This window comes from Phyllostomus discolor, chromosome 2 (assembly GCF_004126475.2).
Source record: "Phyllostomus discolor isolate MPI-MPIP mPhyDis1 chromosome 2, mPhyDis1.pri.v3, whole genome shotgun sequence".
In the NCBI taxonomy this organism is placed as follows: domain Eukaryota; kingdom Metazoa; phylum Chordata; class Mammalia; order Chiroptera; family Phyllostomidae; genus Phyllostomus; species Phyllostomus discolor.
In genome coordinates this window covers 195,042,495-195,064,734 of record NC_040904.2, presented here as the reverse complement: position 1 = coordinate 195,064,734, position 22,240 = coordinate 195,042,495, and the positions used below count along the sequence as shown (strand labels likewise).

Sequence of the window (22,240 nt, the reverse complement as noted above, 5' to 3'; positions counted from 1 at the left end):
GCACAGTGTCTAAAATATTCTAAGTTTCACAAAATTATACAAACACACATTTACCTAAAATTAGAAGGAGATGAAGCAGGCCTCTGAGAAATGCTGGGGCAAGTGGATATCGAAGTTTCTGAATCTAATCTTTGTTCTGTGTGACAATCTATGACTAAGGGATTTCCCTTTCATCTGCTTTTCAAAAGAGGATTAATATCATATTTTTAAAAACAAGGGTGCTGATTATGACTTGACAAGAGCAGTTTTTCTAAAATGCAACGTACTATTAAATTAAGGCACTGAAAGCTTCAAATAACATGACTTTGGTATTTTAAAAATATAATTATCTTTTTAAAATTTTATTTTAATTGTTGTTCAAGTACAATTTTCTATCTTTTACTCCTATCCCATCCTACCCACCCAGCCCTCCCCACCTCCCTCCCATTTCCACCCCCCTCGTTTTTGTCCATGTGACCTTTATACTTGTTCCTGTAAACCCTTTCCCTTTTCCCCTGAAATTCCCTCCCCTCTCCTCTCTGAACACTGTCAGCCTGTTCTCTATTTCAGTGTCTTTGGTTATATTTTGCTTGTTTCCTTGTTTTGTTGTTTAGGTTCCTGTTAAAGGTGATATCATATGGTATTTGTCTTTCACTGCCTGGCTTATTTTGCTTAGCATAGTGCTTTCCAGTTCCATCCATGCTGTCGCAAAGGGTAGGAGCTCCTGCTTTCTTTCTGCTGCATAGAATTTCATTGTGTAAATGTACCATAGCTTTTTGCCCATCAATAAATGTACCATTTGCTGGTACCATTTGATGGGCACCTAGGTTGCTTCCAACACTTGGCTGTTGTAAATTGTGCTGCTATGAACATTGGGGTGCATAGGTTCTTCTGGATTGGTGTTTCAGGGTTCTTAGGATATAATCCTGGCAGTGGAATTGCTGGGTCAAAATGCAGATCCATTTTTAGTTTTCTGAGAAAATTCCAAAGTGTTTTCCATAGTGGTTGTACCAGTCTGCAGTCCCACCAACAGTGCATTAGGGTCCCCTTTTCTCCACGACTTCTCCAACACTTGTTGTTTGTTGCTTTGTTTATGATGGCCACTCTGACTGATGTGAAGTAGTATCTCATTGTGGCATCTCTCTGATAGCTAGCAATATTGAGCATCTTTTCATGTGTCTCTGTATCCCCTGTATGTCCTCCTTGGAGAAGTGTCTGTTCAAGTCCTTTGCCCATTTTTTAATTGGGTTGCTTATCTTCTTAGAGTGGAGTCGCGTAAGTTCTCTCTATATTTTGGAGATTAAACCCTTGTCTGAGGTATCATTGGCAAATATGTTTTCCCATACAGTTAGTTCTCTTTGACTTTGGTATTAAGACAGATCTCAGTTTGAATATCTGGTTCTGCTACTTACTAGCTGTCACCTCAGGTTGGTTGATTAGTTAAACTTCTTGGGCCTAAGTTTCATCAGTAAAATAAAAATCTAGCTTAGGATTTGTATATTAAGCCTAGTACATATTAGACACTCAGTAAATGTGAGATTACTTCACCTGTGCTTTAACAGTGAAGTACCCAGTGATCTCATCCAGTCCAATGGCTTTAAATATATACCATCTGTTTGTTGATGTCTCCCAAATTTTCATCTTTAGCCTAAACCTTTCCCTGAATTTCACACTTGTATTGTATAGCCTACTTGACTCCTTGGGCAGGTACATGCCTAATGGATATCTCAACTTTAACGAGTCCCAAACTGAACCACTGACATGTCCTTCACTAAACCTGCCCCTGCCTTAGCCTTCCCCATTTCAGCAAACAGCAACTCACCCTTCTGTTCACTCTGGGCTGAAACCCTGCAACGTTGCCATCATTCTTGACCTCCCTTCCCTCTACCCTTGGCCCAATCAGTAAGCAAATCCTGTTTGTTCTACCTTCAAAATAAACCCAGAATCTGACCACTTCTTCCCATGTGCCAAAGTCAGTACCATCTCTGGCCCGAATTTTTAGTTGCCTCTAACTGATCTCCCTGCCTCTGCTCTTGCCTCCCTTCAGTCTATCCTTAACACTGTATCCAGGGGGAATCTATTACAACATAAGTCTGATCTGCTCATTCCTCTGCTCAGAACCCTCAGGCAGCCTTCAGTCTCACTCAACAAAAGCTAAAGTCTGACAAGAACCTATAGACTTGTTCACCCTTCCCCACCCCACCATTCTGACTCATCTCTTAATCTCTGCTCCACCCCTGCCACAAAGCTGTTCCTTCCAGCAACATCAAGCAGATCCAGCCTTGTAGCTCTCACCTAACAGGTTCCTTGCCTGGAGTGCTTTTTCTACAGATATGCTCAAATCCCTCCTTACAGCCTCTCTCACTTTAGATACTCACTAGAAAGTCACCCTGTCAGTGAGGCCTTCCCTGACCATCCTATCTAGAATTGCACGTGTTCTCCACAGCCGCCACCAATCACACTTCCTGTTTTTTTTTCCTTGCTATACTTTCCTCTCAGCACTTTTTGCTCTTTCACATACTATATATTTTACTCACTTATCAATCTTTGAAAGCACTGGCTTTTGTCTCTTTTTCCTCTTACTGGACCCCAGTACCTAGTACAGTTTCTGGTACAAAAAAGGTCTCAAAACTATTTGTTGAATGGATGAAAGAATTAATAAATGAGTATTCTAGACAGTCAATAAAATATTTATTAAGCATCCATTATGTGGTCAGCACTGCATTAGGCAAAAAGGGGGATGTGTTAGAAATTGTAAGGGATGCCTTTTAACTCTTAAGGAGCTTTTTAGATAGAGAAGAATATCAAACAATGATGTTCTATAAGTGCTAATTGCACGGAATAGCCAAGGTTGGAGTGGTTGGAGAGGACAGAAATCAGCAATGACCACAGCGTTTAGGATCAACAGAGAAGACAGAAGGAAAGGGCATTTCATTCCAAGGGAGGGGATAATATAGTAAAAGAAACAGGGGCAGGAAAGAGTGTGGAATAGTCACCTGGAGACTGGTTCCCCCCAGGGGAGAAACAGGAACAAAAATGAACGTTTGGGAAAACAGGCAGAGTCCGAAACTGATCCAACAGGAAAATAAAATAGCCCCTAAAATAAGTTTGGAAAACCATATAATCCCCTCTCATGTGGTTAAATTGCCACCTAACACTTGTAATTATAACAACAGCAAATGATGTGTGCTTTTGTTAAGTTCACTGAAGACCTGTTTTAAGTACACACTGAAAATGTCTGCCATGTAATCCAAATGGCAAACCAACCAGCCTGATCATTCTTACTTTCTGTCAAAGAAGGTCTAACTTTATTTTTGTTTTTTAAATCATCACTCGAGGATGTTTCTTCATTGCTTTTAAAGAGAGAGGAAGGGAGAGAGGGAAACATTGATTGGCTGCCTTCTCGTACATGCCCTGACCAGGAATCGAACCTACAACTTTTTGGTGACGGGACGATGCTCCAGTGAAGGGAGCCACCCTGGCCAGGGCCAACCTCATTTTTAAACTCAAACAAGTATGTTAATACTTCTCCCTCATGACAACCATCTTACTTTTGAATTCTACTTTTATGATGGATAGGTAAGCAGAGGGGCTGTCATGAGTTTGTTAATTGAATAAAATAAGGGGCTGCTCCTCTTTGCTTTACTTTTATGGTGTCCTATGGAATTTTCACACCCTGGAAGAACCCACGATGCCTTTTTCTCCCTTTTCCGGCTGGTGAAGGGTGACTATAAGAGAACTGGGAAAGAACCAGACGGTTCCAGGCATATCAATTTTAGAAAGAAATTCATCTAGAAGTCGAAAATCTGGAAATGGATCCACTTATCCATGCCTATGTACCTCCTGGAAAGTCTCTGTGTACCCCTAGGGTACACGGACCCCAATGTGAAGACCACTGACCTCAAGGTTCCACGTCTCAGAGGTGTTAGAAAGAAGTTGGTGCCACTGCAGAGACACACATGCTGGAGGAGAAAGCTGGCACTGGTGGTGGGGCTGCTCGTGACAGCTGGAGCCAGGAAAAAAGATAAGCTCACAATGGGACAGACCACAAAAGGGCAGGCCAAGGCTGAGTCTTGGAAAAATGCCTGTGGTTAAGGAAGTGTAAACAAAAGAAACTGAGATAAAACAAAAAAATCAGGAAGGTAAATTGGGATAGTATACATGTAAGAAGCAAGAAGGCGATTTCAGTAAGAAAGGAGTAAAAACACTGAATGTTACAGACACTAAGAAGGGTGAGGAAGAGGACGGCAACACTGAACTTCAAAATGAAGTCATCCGTAATTGGAAACAGCAGAGCATGATGAACATGGAGACACAGGGTGGAGGGCAGCACAAGCGAGTGGGTGGGTAAAGAGGAAATCGTAGGCTGGATAGGAAAGCTATTTGTTTAAGAAGTTTGGCAGTAAACTTTGGGCCAGTGAGTGCGGCCACTGAGTGAAGTGAAAAAGCTCTAGGAGAAGTTCTACCCATACGTGTTTTATGAAAGAAAAACAGTGGAATGGAAAAGGACAGACCTAAGCCATAGGAAGAAGGATTTCCCTTAGGCGAAGAAAACCTGGTTCTCCTCGAGACTGGAGGGCAAGGGCGGAGGCTGGTCTAGAAATAGGAAAGGCCGATGAGGACAATGACAATAAGACCCTAAATTTCCTCAGTGAACAGGCGAGGTGGGCCACCTCTTGGTGGAATGGCGGTGTGGGAGAGGCAGAATGAGATGGGGGTCGTGAGGGAACACACAGCCCAACCTCAGAGAATCAATCAACCAGAGACAATGCTCTCTTTTTGACAAAGTTACTGAAAACATTAAGTGGGCAGTTCCTCAGCTATGGAACATTATTCGTTCTTCTTTCTTCAGAAGTTAGTATTATATAGGAACATGGCAGAGAGCTCTGACTTGATTTAGAACATCACCGTTGATTTACATGTATCAAGCACGAGCTGCTCATATGGGGCAGCTGATGGAAGCTGCAAGATCAAATGCGGCACATCCACTTTATTAGATGTTTTCCAGGAAAAAATTTAAGTAACTTAGCTGGTAGGGAACTTAATCATATTAAAACAAATGATACAAAATGGAATGCAAAGTTGTACCTGCATTTTAAATATACAACATGAGACTTCAAGACTTTGTCTTTTCACAGCTACTTTATGCTAAATACCCTGGAGCCTCTGAGAGCACACATTTATTTAGTCTCCTACCGTGGACTTGAGGGAACTGTCCATGAGAAAACGTAAGAAGCTCTGCTTGAAATCTATATTTTTATCCTTTCCTCTAGATTCAAAGAAAGAGGTCCCTCCCTTGTTCTTAAACACCTCCTCCTTGCCTTTAGTCCCAATCCTCTGAATTCTACCCATACCAGTCATATTTGGGAACTTCCTTTATGATCTTTCTTGCTAATTTACTTCTTTTCTTCTCAATAATAACTATTATCATCAATACCAGAAACTAACCTTTATTGAACATTTAGTATCATGCATTGAGAATTCTGCACTTTATACGTTATTCCATTTAATCTTCATAGCCACTATATGAGGTAAATAATAATATTATTGTCTTTATTTTATGTGTAAGCAAACAAATCAAAGTAGTTATCTAACCTGTGCTGATTACCTAGCAATTGATGAAGCTGGATTCTAACCCACGGTCTCACCTCTAAGCCCATGACTTAGCCCCTTCGCACATTATCTCCTCTGCCTTCAGCACTGCACAGGCGCTCCTCGTCACCCTTCTAGCCCTCCCTACCCACCTTGTCCCTTTGCTGCTGCTTCTAGCTACTGTTCATTTCCACTTATTCCTTGTGCAGTCAATGTCCTAGAATCCTGGTCTAGCCCACCACCTCTATTTCTTGTCCACCCATTTCTTTCTTCACCCTCAGCAATGTGGCCCGGGTTTCCTCCCTAAACCTCACCTTCACGTCTTGTGAGGAGATCTGGTTTAGATGGTCAATGGGCTCCTCAGAGCAACTGAAACTCATGGCAAACTCAAAAGTTCACGCTTATAGCTGGACATCAGGGAGTGAGGACACAGACTCTCAAAGAGAGGCTATGCCTGTCACTGCTTGTAGGGGTTGTTTACTGTGACAAGATTACAGCCACCATGGAACTTCCGGTTAAAAGAGCCTCATCTGGAGGTTGTGACTTTTCTAGACTATGGAATGTTACCACAGATAATGGGTATTTTGCTTTGGGCAATATTGGCCACATTTGGGATCTGTCTTCTCTTTTATCAAATTTCAGTTAAATTTTCCCAAGAATCAGAGACTAGAATATAAAATAGGACTGCTTTTGAACATGGATTATTTGTAGTTTATTTTTATCAAATATTTTCACATGATAATTTTAACTTTTTATTTCTGCCTTGAGGATCTGCCACTCAATTTTTTTCCTCTTCTTTCACCGAGGTGGAAATTCCTCGTGCTATAGACCTATGCAGAGAAAAGGAAGACAAGGACAAATAGGCCCTACTTGACATTGTTTAAGTGATAAGTAACTGACTAGGTACTTAACAGGCCAATACACCTCCACATTCTCACAATCCTCTCTAGCTGGAGCTGAGTCATATGTTGAATGGTTATTCATTGGACATATAGATTCTTAGAACTGAAGACACCTTAGAAATCACTGACTCCAAACCCTTCATTAGACAGATAAGAAACTAAGGCCCAAAGGGGACGACTAGTATACCCAAGGTTAATAGAGCACAGCTTAAATTAGAATCCACATCACTTGATTTCCACTCTGACATTCTTGCTACATGCCTTACTTAGCACTTGGCAGGTACCCATGAGTCAGTAATAACTACCTCTGTGCTTTTAAAACTACAGCTGTATTATTCTTTTGATTTCTCAATAACCATCTATACTCCAGCACCTGTGAATAGACACATGCACACCCATGTTTGTATTTGCTTATCTTCCTATCTAAAAGCATGTAAAGACTTCATTTTAATATTATAGGTAGGTGCTTTCCCATACTTTCTTTGTTAATCTAATCCTTGGGGACACCATGTCCCTAACTCATACTGTGTAGTAAGAATACAGCAGTTCATTTCTGAAAGTTAACTCCAGCTGAGTATCTCAACCATTTTGGCAATTGTGGTATAAGATTCAGGGAAACTGAAACAAGTGATCAAAATGACCCGAGAATGGTCCTGGCTGGTGTGGCTCGGTGGTTGGGTGTCATCCTGCAAACCAAAGGGTCACTGGTTTGATTCCCAGTCAGGGCACGTTAAATGGGTTGCGGCCAGGTCCCCAGTTGGGGGTGTGTCAGAGGCAACCAATTGTACATCCATGTTTCTCTCCTACCCTCTCTCTAAAAATAAATAAATAAAATAAAATGACCTGAGAATAAAAGAACAGGGGGGATATTTTAAAGGTAAACTAGTGGATGTTACTTGTGAGAAAGGGTTATTATGAATGTTCTAAATATTAGTTTTTAGTCACTTAACCCAACCAAACAATCTAAACTTAAACTGCCCCACAGTCCTACCAAAAGTAATTCTTTGCTCTGGCCACGTAGCTCAGTTGGTTAGAGCATTATCCTGCTACACCAAGGTTGTAGGTTTGATCCCCGGTCAGGGCACATACAAGAAACAACCAATAAATGCATAAATAAGTGGAACAACAAGTTGATGTTTTACTCTCTCTCTCTCAAGTCAACCAAAAAAAAAATTCTTTGCTCCATTTCAGTCAGTGTTCTTAATAAGCAAGGCCTTCTTAAGCTTAGTGCTAGTAACTAATATATACATGCGTTGACTAGTGAAACCTGTGGTCAAAGCGGAAAAGTTAAGACACAGCAAAGGACTGACTTTGATGCCATAATCCCCTTTACTGCCACGCCACAGGAATCAGACTCTCATAGGTCCTCACCAGCTTCCTAGCCCAGGAAAGTGTCGCCCATCAGCGGCATGCTTGCAGGAGCCTTTCAAGTCTGGTGTGATGGCAACAGAGGTGTTGAGGATATTATCCTTACATTTGAACACCTGGATCACAGTATTTTTTATAGTACTAGAATTTATTCAAATGGTCACATAGTTATTTTGTTACTTTAGATAAAATTCTACAAACTTACAGATTGAAAGAATGTTAAAGCTAAAAGAGGCTAATGACTGGCATGTCTTCATTTTACTGGAACAGGGACATGAGATGTCCAGATTGACTTTGAGGTGCTTTAAGACACTAAAATGCCTTTACTAGGTATAAAGTGACACCCTTGTTGCCTATATACAATGTATTTTATCACATTTTAATTATTTTTAAGTTAGTAAACCACATGGTGGCAGCTTCTAGCTAGATTATCTGATGGAGTACAGGAGACCTCATTTTATTGCAATTTGCTTTATTGCACTTCATAGGTGGTGGTGTTTTTTAAAAAGATTTTATATATTTTTATTTTTAGACAGAGGGGAAGGGAAGGAGAACGAGAGGAAGAGAAACATCAATGTGTGGTTGCCTCTAGTGCACCTCCTGATGAGGACCTGACCCGCAACCCAGGCACGTGCCTTGACTGAGAATTGAACCAGCGACTGTTTGGTTTGTAGTATGGCACTCAATCCATTGCACCACACCAGCCAGGGCTTGTGTGTGTATGTGTGTGTGTGTGTTTAATAAATTGAAGGAAAGACCCTCCACCAGCAAAAAGATTACAACTTGCTTTATTGCGGTGGTCTGAAACTGAATCTGCAGTATCTCTAAGGTATGCCTGTAGAACATCCCTGGACTCCGATCAAGAGTAACCTAGTGTAGAAATTCAGTTCTAGCCCTGGCCAGATGGGTCAGTTGGTTGGAATGTCATCCTGTACACCAAAAGGTTGCAGGTTTGATTCCTGGTCAGGGCACATACCTTGCAGGTTCAATCCCCAGTTGGGGTATATAGGGGAGGCAGCTGAACAATGTTTATCACTCACACTGATGTTTCTCCACCCCACCCACCTCCCCCACCCCCTGCTTTCTCTCTCTCTAAAAATCAATAAACATCCTCGGGGAGAATTTTAAAAAGAAACCTTTAAAAAATAAAAAAAATAAAAAGAAATTCAGTTCTGCAGCTTGGGCAAATTACTTAGATTCTCTGTACCTCAATTTCTTCATCAGTGACACAGGGACAATACCAGCCACCTCACAGGCCATTGCATACATTAAAAGAGAAAATATTTGTAAAAGCATCATACATGTACTTCTTTTAGGTCACTTTAAAAATATTTATTGCATTTGTGGGCAAATATTTTGTACCAGCCCTTCCATACCTGATTTCTTAAAATCTGAGTATTCTTTTACTTGGTTTTAAAATATGAAGTCCCAGGCTCAAGTCTCTAATCTAGGGGTGGGAAATTTTGGCCTTTGCCCACTTCAATGTGATTTAGCTAAATTAAGCCTGTAGCAACTTTCAAAATAAAGTCCTGGCCCTGGCTGGTGTGGCTCAGTGGATTGAGTGCCAGCCTATTAACCACAGGGTCACCAGTTTGATTCCTAGTCAGGCACATGCCTGGGTTGTGGGCCAGGTCCCCAGTTCCCCAACTGGCATACAAGAGGCAACCACACATTGATGTTTCTCTCCCTCCTTCTTTCCCTTACCCTGTCTAAAAATAAATAAATAAAATCTTAAAACAAAACAAAAATAAAGGTCTGTGAGTTGTACCCAGTACTCCCAGGAAGCTGATTTTCCAAGAAGCTACTAAAGCTCTGGTTTCAAGGCCCTGTATTTACTATATACACAGCACCCTTGTAAGGTCACGGGGGCAGGGATGAGGGGAAGAGTGGGGAGAGAGCAACATGTTCACACTGACTTACATTTTTGTAAAATTTGTAAGGTATTTTTGTATTTTTTTTCCTAAAGAAGGTCCCCAAGATTACATAAACCTCAGGTCCTATGAATCCTGATTATTAAAAAAAATAATCAACCACTACAACAAAACTAGGCACATGCCAGGAAATTCTGTAAGTCTCAGAACTCCCAGTGGAACACTGGTTCTTTGATCCTGCTGTGACTTGATCTGTCCGAGGGTTGCCCTGTCACACAGCCAAGTGGCTAATTAGCTGGTCTTTCTCTAATCCCTGCCCCAATACTTGTCCTGATAACTTCTTTCTTTAGAGTTGCCAAATTTAATCTTTGTACACACAAACAAGGCAGGTACAACCTTTTTCTTAGGAGGTATTTCTGCAAATAAAACAATAAACTTGTTCTTACCCAGTTAAGATTCTAGGAGGAGAAAAGATAATAGCATCACATCCTCTAATGGTCAGTTCTCTCTTCCTCTGTGATCATATGTGGTCCCCCCTTAATCTTTTTTTAAGTGTACAATTCTGTGGACTTCAGTATATTCACAGTGCTGTGCAACCATCCACACTATCTAGTGTCAGAACGTTTCCATTACCCTAATAAGAAACCCCACACCTCTTAGCAGTCCGCTCCCAATTCAACCCTCCTCTCATTCCCTAGCAACCATCAATCTCCTTTCGGGATTTACTGATTTGGGGCATTTCATATAAATGGAATTATACAATATGTGGCCATTTGTGTCTGACTTCTTTCACTTAGCATGATGTTTTCAAAGTTCATGCATGTTGTAGCATGTACCAGTACTTCATTCCTTTTTATGGCTGCACAATATTCCACTGTATGAATATACCGTTTTGTTTATTCATTCACCAGTTGGGGTACAGTTGGCTTGCTTCCACTTTTTAGCTAATATAATAATGCTAGGAACATCTATGTACAAGTTTTTGTGGTGAGCATATGCTTTCAATTTGTTTGAATATACTATATGACCAGGAGTGGACTTGCTGGGTGACACTATAAACTGTTTAGTTTTGAGAAACGGACAAACTGTTCGCACAGTGGCTGCACCATTTTATGTTCCTACCAGCAATGCACGAGGGCCTCAGTTTCTCCACGTCCTTACCAATGCTTGTTTATGTGCCTCTTCCCATGGGCTCATTGGCTTTTGTACGTCTTCTTCAGAAAAATGTCTATTTACATCTTTTGCCCATTTTACAATTGGGCCATTTGTCTTTTTACTATTGAGTTATGAGAATTCTTGATATAGTCTGGGTACTAGACCCTTATTAGATACATGACTTGCAAATATTTTTTCATTCTGAGGGTTATCTTTTCACTTTCTTGATAATATCCTTTGATGCACAAAAGTTTTTAATTTGGATGAAGTCCAATCTATTTCTGACCACCCAAGCTGGAAATAATCTACTCCTTTCTGTATTAGCATCTCAATGTTATCTTAAGACTTGGGAAGAATCTTAAAACATGTTTTTTAAAATTATGTATTTTAGAATAAAATACAAATATGAATACTTTAAAATATAAAACAAGAGGGTAAGACTTGGAGAAATTTGGAGCTTCTGGTCAGGTGCTGACTTGGGTTCCCATAACCACGCCGTTAGGTTCTTGGTGTAATAGAGATGCATGCTATCTAGGAGTTCCTATGTTTTGCTTTTGTTGTCTAGTCTTTCAGAAGGGTCAACAAAAAATTAAGTAGAGTTACATTACTCTTTAACTAAAGGAGGAGGATTTGTAGTAGCCGTAGTGGTTCAGTATTTCTAGCCTGGGCCCCAGCATATTTGTAGTCCAATTATAGTCAGTCCTTTCCACGTCCGTCTGAGGCGTGTGCCCTGGGAGCCTTGCAGGGTACTGTCCCAGGTGGCCTTTCCTTGCTGACTTGCAAATAGAAGTTTTATATTTACGGACGGTAATCCGGGGCGGGTTCCAAGTCCATGAGTTTAGAATTGCTATCCCGGCAGAAACTGAAAACCTCAAGAGCTCTAGGCCATCTTCCAGGTGTACGTGGGTGCCCCTTCTCATTAGAGCGTTTGTGTGTACACACACACACACACACACACACACAGCGACTAAATCTTTAACCTCCTGGGACTTCAGTTCTTCCTACAATATATGCACATAAATCCTTGATTTTTTATAGTGACTTCTTAATTGCCTGCAAAATTACTACCTTATATTGACAATGTTAGGTAGCAGATATGACCATGTATACTTCTCTTATGAAAATGCCATAGCGTCACGAATACTTGCACTGCAAGCAACTTTAATTGACAAAAGCTTTTTATTTTAAAGCTCAGCCTATGGCTAGAGTGGGGCATTTTAATAGTTTACTAGATGACTTCATGTGAGTCAAGAGCAACCCTGGGTTTGATTATTTTTAGCTTGATCTTTTGCCTACTTTCTGACAAACTGTCCCTATGTCACAATGCAATGACATGTCTATCAGAAGCCTCTACTGCTAACTATTGTCGTGCACAGTTCTTCCACAGGCTCTTTCATTCAGGGTGTCCAGAGTTTCATGACTCTCTTACCTTCATAGCCACTGTGTGGGTAGGGAGGAACTTAGAACTGAAACCAGTCCATTTTAGGCCATAGGGAAACCCTTATTGAGCAGTTATTTATCCTTATTTTTAGTGTCTTTCTTGCCTCCCAACCTTCTCATTTTGAAAATAGGGAGAAATAAAGATGCATACAATACCTTTTAGGTTACACAAACTGTAAGTAGGCTTTGAAGTTCTCTAGGAAGCTATTACTGATTTACCAAGAGAACTCTAAGTGGGCCTAAGTCTCTTGGCCCTTGACTTCAGCAACTGCTGGGAAAATGTCAACACACACACACACACACACCCACACCCATATCCAAAAAACTCTACAAGGAGGACAGTTTGCTTAGAAAAAGCTCTCCCTGGCAGCCCTAACTTCAACACCCAGTTTTGTTAAAGCTACTAGTCTCAATTTATTAATTGTATTAAGACATGTGTGGTGATCAATTAGGAGAATTCTGTATTGCACAAGGTGATTGATACAGGACAGAAAAGGAAAGATGGAGCTATTTGTCCAACCTTATGAAAAAAAAAACCAAAAAAACCAAAATGCCTCTTTCTATGTTTTAAATTGGTTGTTTTCAAGATTTTATTTATTTTTGAGAGAGGGAAAGGGAAGGAGAAAGGGAGAGAAACATCGATGTGATCAGAGAAACATTGATCGTTTGTTTCTAGTACACACCCGACGGGGAACTGAGCTGGTGCCCCAGACTCGGGCCCTAACCAGGGATCGAACCTGCAACCTTTCACCTAGTGGGACTATGCCCAACCAACACAGCCACACTGGTTAGGGATTATTTCACACTTTGATGAGAAAATTAAAAGTAGAGGCATTTTTGTCCTGACTGGTGTGGCTCAGTTGGGTGTTGTCCTGCAAAGTGAAAGGCTGTTGTCTGATTCCTGGTCAGGGCATGGGACAGGGTGAGGGTTTGGTCCCTGGCTGGGGTGTCTACTAGAGGCACCCGATTGATGTTTCTCTCCATCTCCTTCTCCCTCCCTTCCCCTCTCTCTAAAAAGAAATAAATACCCCTGGCTGGTGTGGCTCCATGAATTGAGTGATTTGGCCTGTGCACCAAAGGGTCTCAGGTTTGATTCTGAGTCAGGGCACACACCTGGGTTGAAGGCCAGGTCCCCAGTAGGGGCCAGGCGAGTGAGAGTCAACCACACACTGATGTTTCTCTCCCTGTCTCCAAATATAAATAAATAAAATCTTTAAAAATAAAAAAATTTAAAAAATCTTAAAGAGAGTGTAAAACAAGTGGTGTAGGTAATGATGACAGTTATAATATGATAATGATGCAATAATGTTATAATAATAATATTAATATGATTCACTATTATTTGAAGAATAACAATATATGTTAGCAAATGGGAAACACTAAGCTGTAAAGAACCTAAGAGCATTTTGTTTCTTCTAAAGACCACAAGATACAAAGACATTTCAAAAAGTTTAAGGTACTATTAAGATACAAAGTTTTACAAAACAGATACTTGAAGAAATACAGTCATGTGGCACTTAATGACAGGGACCCGTTCTGAAAAATACATTATTATGCAATTTCGTCACTGGGCGAACATCACTTACACAAACCTAGATGGTATAGCTTATTGCTCCCAGGCTACAGCCCTGCACAGCATGCCACTGCACAAAACAACACATGATTTAAATCAAGCACAAGAGAAAATGATACAATCAAGAGACACAGTAAACACAAGAGTATCAGGTGGCTGCCTGCATTACCGAACATACTGTTTTACAGAAAACTTTTTTATAAGTAGAAAAAGTACACTCTAAAATAACAGAAGTATAATATAGTAAAGGCATAAACCAGTAACACAGTTGTGTATCACCATGACCAAGTATCATGTACTGCACCTAACTATACGTGCTGTACTTTTTATGACTAGCAGGGCAGGAGGTCTGTTTACACGAGCACCACCACAGACACGTGGGGAATGTTATGATGGCTACAACACCATTAGGAATTTTTCAGCTCCATTATCATCCTACGAGATCACAACCGTCCTATATGCAGTCTGTCTAGACCGACACGCTACTATGCGGCGTGTGACTGTATGCTAAACCAGTGGCCCTCAAACTTCAAGGCGATCGGCGTAACCTGGAAGCCTTGTTAAAACAGATGCCTGGGCCCCACCCTCAGAGTTTCTCATTCAGTAGGTGTGGGGTAGACTCGAGAATCTGAATTCCTATAAAGTTCCTAGGAGATGCTGATGCTGCTGGTCCCAAGACCACACTTGGAGTCTCCTCAGGAAGAAAGGAGAGGAATAGTTATTGAGGGAAGGGAGAGGGCAATTATTTAAAACTAGATTGGGTCAGGCCTGGTCACTAGTTTATAGAGTTTATCTCATTTAGTCCTCACAGCGTCCCAATGAGCCATGAAATGTGTCAGGGCAGAGGAGAATGAACATATCTGCACAAAGAATGCAGTTCTTTAGAAATAAGAAATTTCTTTGATGACTATATTATTTAAAAAAAAATCACATCAATTTTGCATCCTGTTTCAAAATATTGCTGCTTGTTATGAATAAATATAATTTAAAAATTATATTTAACTCTTGACCTCAATTTTTTAGTAAGTTTGGCCTTTGGGAACATTAAGAAACGAACAGCCGGAGTTTAGTAATTACCTAAGGTGAAACAGGTGGCACTATTTAATCCAGAATTTGTTCCTAGGACTGCAAGTCTCGAAAGGCAATGCACCTCCTACCACCTTTCCCTGTCCCCGACCTCTGCACACCTGAAAGGTTTACTGAGTTTTTCCTCTACTATTCCTTTATGATCCTTTATTGTTCTAGCCAAAACAGACTACTTGCTGTTCCTCCGATGTGTCTCACTTTTCCTGATCCTCACATATATGCTCATTATTCTCTGCGGCTGTAAAGCTCCCCTTTTTATCTCTACCTTACCAGAATCTTCTGTCCTCTTTAAGGTCCAGCTGAAATGCTGTTTTCTTTTTAAAGACCAAATCTCATGTTTAAAGTTTGTTGGACTGAACACCTCCAGTGAGTTCCTCTGGCTGCCCAGGCAGATTTAATGTCAGTGAGTATGTAATTATTTTTGTTAAATTAGCTCATGCATATCATCTCATGGGCCTTAATTCACACATGCCTCTGCAAAGAAATGATTCTGACATTAAAGTTAAACTGGCACTCAAAACACAAAATTTTGTGCAATGTAAGATACTGGAGTGTAGATAAGTAATTGGAACAATATATTAAAAAAAAAAAATCCTCAGCCCTGACTGGTGTGGCTGAACTGGTTGGGCACCCTCTCGCAAAGTGAAAGGTTGCGGGTTCAGTCCCTAGTTGGGGCGAGTACTAGAGGCAACGGATTGGTTTCTCTCCCTGTCATTCTCCCTCCCTTCCCTTCTCTCTAAAAATAAATACTTTACAATGCCATTGCAATGCTACCTGAAGAAAGCTTTTTGCATTGAAAAGATGGATTTAGTTCTGAAGGGCCAGACCTGACTTTGGTTCAAAGGGATCTAAATTGCAGGACCTCCTTTGATTTTAAAGGTTGCTAACCACAGTGAGGCTAATTTTGAACCTCTGAGGAATGAATCCTTACTCCCAAGTACACTTTTTGATCAGTCCAACAGCCAAGCCTCAGTCATGGCCAAGGCTAGAGAACATACATACTAAGCAGGGTGGCCATCTGCTCTATTTGGCCACCTCCAGCTTTGGAAGCTGAGAGGTATCTCATGTGCTGATTACATCTTGGTTTAACCACCCAGAGTGGAACGATAAAAGGATATCAAGGGCATTTATCTTTTCCACCCCCACATGCTCCTCACCAACTGCAGTAGGTAAAAAGCAAGGACTCCAGAGTTGGGTAGAAATGGGTGTGACCTTAGGCAGGAGAGAGAACAGTACTGTAATTATCCGTAACTGGCAGGTTTAGGTGGGGTATTGTTGAGCACTTCTAACACTGTCTGGCATGTAGTAAATCCTTAATGATCGGTCAGCTATTGTTATCAACAAGTGGTAGCAACATACTCCACATGAAGTAGGTTCTATTCTCTCCTATAAGCTTTTCAATAGTATTTCATTCCCTCCCCGATTCAATTATGATACCAATATGGACTCCTAAAACTGTATCTTTAGCTCAACTTCTTTCCCAAGCTTATAGTGGCTTCACAATTCTCAAGACACATAGAGGTGCCCCCAAAGCCCCTAAAGTAAATCCAAAACCAGATCATTACCTGGAACTGAAAATATTTAACTTGACCTCTCTGCATTTGTGAAAGATACTGTCATTTTTTACCTACCCAGGCAGATGGGCAGAGTTTTGTTTTGTTTTTCCACTACTTAAAAAAAAAAAAAAAAGACTTTATTTATTTAAAGAGAGAAGAACCCTGGCTGGCGTGGCTCAGTGGATTGAGCACCAGCCTGCAAACCAAAAGGTTGCTGGTTCAATTTGCAGTCAGGGCACTTGCCTGGATTGCGGGGGTGGGCCATGTCCCTGGTTGGGGGCATAGAGGAGGCAGCCACACACCGATGTTTCTCTCCCTCTCTCCCACCCTTCCCCTCTTTTTTTAAAAAAAAGATTTACTTATTTTTAGAGAAAGAGGAAGGGAGGGAGAAAGAGAGGGAGAGAAACATTAATATATCCATTGGTTGCCTCTTGCAAACCCCTAGTTATACCCAGGGTTTAACTGGGGACCTGGCCTGCAACCCAGGCATGTGCCCGGCCTGGGAACTGAACTGGTATCCTTTCTGTTCTTGGGCTGGCACACAATCCACTGAGCCACACCAGTTAGGGCTTAAACTACTTCTTTATCCTCCTTTTAATCAGTTGCCAAGTCACTCATTTACACATTGACTTTTTCAACAAGTATTTATTATGCCTCTTCTATAAGCCAGGTACCGTGTTAAAGTATGGGTATACTGTGGCAAACAAAACTTACATTGTTTCTGTCCTCATCTAGAAATACATAATTACAAATTAGAACAGATACTTGTAAGGAAATTTCAGTAAGTATGAGGAAGTACAAGGAACATACTTTAAAATAGAGTGTCAGGAAGGAACTTTCTGAGGAAGTGACGATTTGAACTGAGACCTGAGAGATGAAAAGGAGTCTGTCAGGTGAAGAACAAGAGCATTCCAGGCAGTGGGATGCGCAGGTACAAAGGCCCCAAGGTAGGAAAGGGCTTAATGTCTTTTCTGAGAAACTGGGGGGGAAAAAAAAAGAAAAAAAAAAAAAGGCCACAAGGCTAAAAGGTTGTGAACTTGCTTGAAATGAGGCTGAGCAGCGGGCAGGGGCTTACGAGCCACGACCGAAAGCCCCTGCAGGGTTCTGAGCAGCAGAGGCACAGCATCGGACCACTCTGGCTGCTTTTGGAGGATGGACTGGAGGGGACAAAAACACGATTGGAGACCAGTCAGGAGGCTCCTTGGGTGGTTCTGGTGACAGGTGGTCAGTGGCTGTGGTGACGGAGAACACAGGATGTATTTCAGACACCATTTGGAGGTAGTTCTGATTGGCTTGGTGATTTGGGGGTGGGGAGATGACAAGGCTGGTTCTTGGGTTTTTGGCATGAGGACTGTGGAGGTGGGATTGTTTCAGAACCCACCGTTTAGAAGATTCTGTATTCCAGAAATACCTCACGTGAGATCCCTCCTTCCCCCTCTGGGTGCAACCACCTTGCCTCCAAGTCATTTTAACTACTTAGATTATGTTCCCTCTCGTTAGATTTCCTACCTCTCATCTATGTCCACTTCAGATTACCCTTCACAGCGTTATCTTCCTAATACAGCTTTGGTCACATTATTCCCCTTTCAAATATTTCCAATGGCTTCCTCTCATCTTAATTAAGTACGAACTCCTTACCTTGGCTCTCGAGGCTCCATAACCTACCTTTCCAGCCTTATTTTCCACCACTTCTCTATGTAAGTCCTGCGTTAGTCAAACTGGACTACTTACTGCTCCTCGAAAGTGTCACCACACATGACTACCTCACTGCTCTTGCTCATGCTGTTCCTTCTGTCTTATCTCAACCTGCTGCAACCTCATTCAACGTTCAAAGTTCATTAAAGGTCCCATTTTTAAATCGCACAAAGCTTAGTAATTCTCTTATGGCCCCCCAGATAGCTGCCTTTTATTGTGGTTATTAGAGTACTTATCTCATGCCCATCCCCTACCCCCTAGTAGACTACAGAATACCTGGGAGTGCGTAGCTCTCTTACTCATACTGCGCCATGGCCCTTGCCCTTGCAGGGCCAAGCGTAGGGCTTTACTCACTGTAGGTACATTTTATTGAGTTTATTTGGAACGATTCATGCTATTACGCTAAGGAGTGATGAGACTCCACATTGTTGGAAAAGAGATGTTTTCCAGGAGCATTTGCCAGCACCAGGGCTCACAGCAGAATTCATCTTCCACCAAACTCCCTGCAATCACACACAAGACGCACCCCCCCCCCACCCGCCTTTAACAGTCTTCTGGCTATTCACAATGAGTATTCCTCATGAAATACTGAATATTAAAAATTACAGCCTATAACTCGGAATTTTTCAAGCTACTAGTTGTAACCCATTAATGGTGCATGAAATCAATTAGTGGGTCATAAATACTAAAAGTAAAACAGAAAAATAGTGAAACACACTGCCTACAGTAAGGAGAAGTAGTGTTTCCTGAAACTTTTGTTTAAGATACCTGTCTACACATATGTATGCACTGGGTCATAATATAAGACATATTTCGTACCACCAGTCCCAGCCAAAAAGCTTTGAAAGCTCTTTCTTTAGTGTTCTGCAGCACGCCCCCCACCCCACCCCACCTGCCCCGAGCAGCACACAGAATCCAAGCAGGGAGAGTAAGATGCTACGGACGGACCATTCACACCTTAAAATGTTGAATGTCTGATACACCTGGCTCTTCCCTCAGGGTATCTGCGTTTAGGTACTTTTACCTCAAATTAATACTGAAGTAGAAGAAAGTGAACCAGAAATAATTTTGGTCTACAGGTCTTCTTGGTACCTATAGGAAAGATTTCCTCCAGTATCCCAGTCCCCCAAGAGAGCTGGGTTCAGGAACCAGGAACTCCATTGCTGAAAGGTGTTGGTTTCTGGATCACAATACACAGAAATGACAATATGAAACAGATTTACAACCAGAATGCACTCCATCTTCCACGCACATGTCAGGGTTATCAATTTATGTTCGCATGTATGTATTTAACTATTCCTAAAAAAATACAATCCTCCATATCCATGTGGAAAAGCTATGCCCAAGGCAACATGAAGCCCTAAGTCAATCTAAAAATGAGAAACACTATGAGTCCCTGAAGGCAGTGGCACATGTGAGATAGGAAGGAAAGTATGGGAAATGGCAGAGTGGGCGAGGGGGCTCAAGAAGGGAGCATATACAGAAAGCAATTTCCCAGTCAGCTGGATGCCCCCTGACAGTACACAGCAGTTATCCATTAGTACTGCACAGGTAGTATTTTACTGGCAGCATAAAAAGGATGAGTTCCAAGTCCTAATTCCAGCCCTGACTCCATTCAACAAGCTGCCCCTTATAATTTGTTGCTATTTGTGTTACATTCTCAATTTATAGTTGAGAAATCAACAGTGAGCTTCCTGACTAATGTAAACACTCCTAATTGTTAATCACAAGCCCAACAAATATGTGGGTCAGAAACAAGGTTGAAGGAATGGGAAGTTAAAAGCTAGTGTGGTGCAAAGAACCCTAGATGGGGGGCTGATAAATTTCAGTTAGATCTGGGTGATACTGAGGAAGTCACACGGTCTAAGGTCCCTTCCACGTCTAACATTTTACAATTCTACAAGGCACGGAAAGGGCAACCTATACTTGGAAGAAAGGAAGATCATCTTGGTCTGATATGTAACAGGCAAATGAAAATGATATAAGCAATGGTTGTTTAAATATGAATTAATGCCTCTCCCATTATCTAGATCCAGTTAACACTCTTAGGTGATATTGTCTGTTGAGGTCTCTACTGACAACTGGATAAATTCCAAACTTCTTGTGGGTATTTAAGACATTCCACAACCACTCAACTTTACCTCAAACTTCTTACTGTTCAGTTCTCTCACCCTCTGTACTGTTCCAGTTCCCTTTACTTAATTTGTCCCCACCCCTACTCTCCTACCTAAAGTCCCATAGCCTTCATAAAATCTTCCAACTACTCAAATAGTTATATCTCAGTCCTTGACCTTTGAATTCCTACAGCACTTTACAGAAATCCTATCAGGTAGGCATTCTTGTTTTTCAAGCCATATCTAAGAAAACTGAGGTCCAGAGAGGTTAAGTGCCTTGCCCAGGGTCTCAGTTTCTAAGCAGCATGCTGCTTCCACATTAAAAATAAAAAGTTAAAAAATTAAAAAAAGAAACCATGCAGGAAGGAGGCAGTAAAAAGCCTATAAACCATTTATAACACAGCCTGTTGTGACACAAATTCACACACACCACACCCTTTGAACCACACAGGTAATAAACGCTTAGGGTAGCACTGATGGCTTATAAGGGGGTTGTCAGTCCTGTTTCCCAAACCCAGCATTAAAACGATTTTCAGTTTAAACGACAGGTGGGTGCTTAAGAAAGAAAAGCCATATGGTAGAAGAATAAAATATTAGAAATGGGACAGAAAAGAGATGAAAGTATAATGTAAGCTGATAATACACAGAGACTCAATATAGGGATGCAGAGGCCCACGGGGCTAAAATACTGAAGTTAGGGAGCCTATGCTCCCTAATGTGCTCACCCAATAAGAAGGGCGCCTGTGAGAAGTGATACAGGGGTGGACAAAAGTAGGTTTACAGTTGGTCTTATGCAAAAATAATACAATAATTAATAAATAATAGCAACTGTTTCGCACGCTCACTACTTTTGCCCACCCCTGTGTTAATAACAGACAGGAGTGCACATGGCCAAAGCGTAGAACTCAAGAGAGACAAATAAGGACAGGTCATGGGGACTGGGGCAGATCACGGCATATTGAGAGGAGGGTGGTGGCGCCAAATGAAGGGTGTAGTAGGGGTGGAAGGGAAGGCGAAGAGGTGAAGAGGTTCAGAGGGCACAGCACCCCCGGACCCGAGATAAGACTTGTCTTTCGATAGCTGGATGGTGTGTTTTAGGATTCACACCCGCACCCCACAAAGCCCTCCTGGCTGGCTCTGGGAAGAGGGGAGGTCACGTCCCCATTCCTTGAGGACTCCGCGAAAAGGCGGAAGGAGGCACGAGGGTCCTTACCCAGGAAGATGGAGATGATCAGCCGCAGCGCCTGTTCTGACGCGCCCAGGGACGTCGCCAACTGTTAAGGCTCAGATCCTCGAAACCCCACCGCAGCACCCTTGCCAGCTCTGCCACCGTCCCCACGTGCCCCTCAGCAGCGGACGCCATCTTAGCTCCGGGTGGCCCCCAGGGACCCCCTCAACTCCGTGCGCCCCGAATGTGGGCACAACGCTGTAGCTTCACCCCCAATTCCGGCCCGGAGCCCGCCCACGGCGTGCGCATTGGCTGCAGACCCGCCCAGTGGCTCCAGGCGCTCCTGATTATTGGTTGGTCCTATTAGGGGGCGGGGCCTAGCTCAGCAAGGTAGGCAGAGGGCGGGGCGGAACGTTTGTAATGCAAAGGTGACTTCGGCCGGGAATAAACGAGGGGCTGCCAGAGGGGGCGGAGCCTGGAATCGGGAACTAGAGTTGTGATTGGAAAAGTCTAAAGCCTTGGGCAAGGTGATTGTACAACTGGGACCTAATTGTTTAGGGGAGGAGTCTATGAGGGCTTATGTCCGGCTGGCTCGTGCGCTGCCTTCCCATTGGCTGAGAAAGAGCAGGCGAGAGTCGGGGCGGGAGGGGGGTGTCCTTCCCCAGACCGCGAGGTTACCCTCGGTCGCCCGCGCGCCGGGGTTACTGGGGCATGTAACGGAGAGGGCGGGAAATCCTCCTG

General features: G+C 42.2%; 1 protein-coding gene across 1 annotated transcript in view; it reads right to left on the bottom strand.

Annotated features, from left to right (window-relative positions):
- The window catches only part of LPCAT3 (lysophosphatidylcholine acyltransferase 3), a 38,402-nt gene extending 16,608 nt beyond the window's left edge, over window positions 1–21,794 (bottom strand). The window contains 2 exon segments of the mRNA XM_028532127.2: window positions 21,545–21,607; window positions 21,610–21,794. Coding sequence (XP_028387928.1) covers window positions 21,545–21,607; window positions 21,610–21,694 — 148 coding nt within the window. The 5' untranslated portion in view covers window positions 21,695–21,794.
- Between the last annotated feature and the right edge of the window lie 446 nt (window positions 21,795–22,240).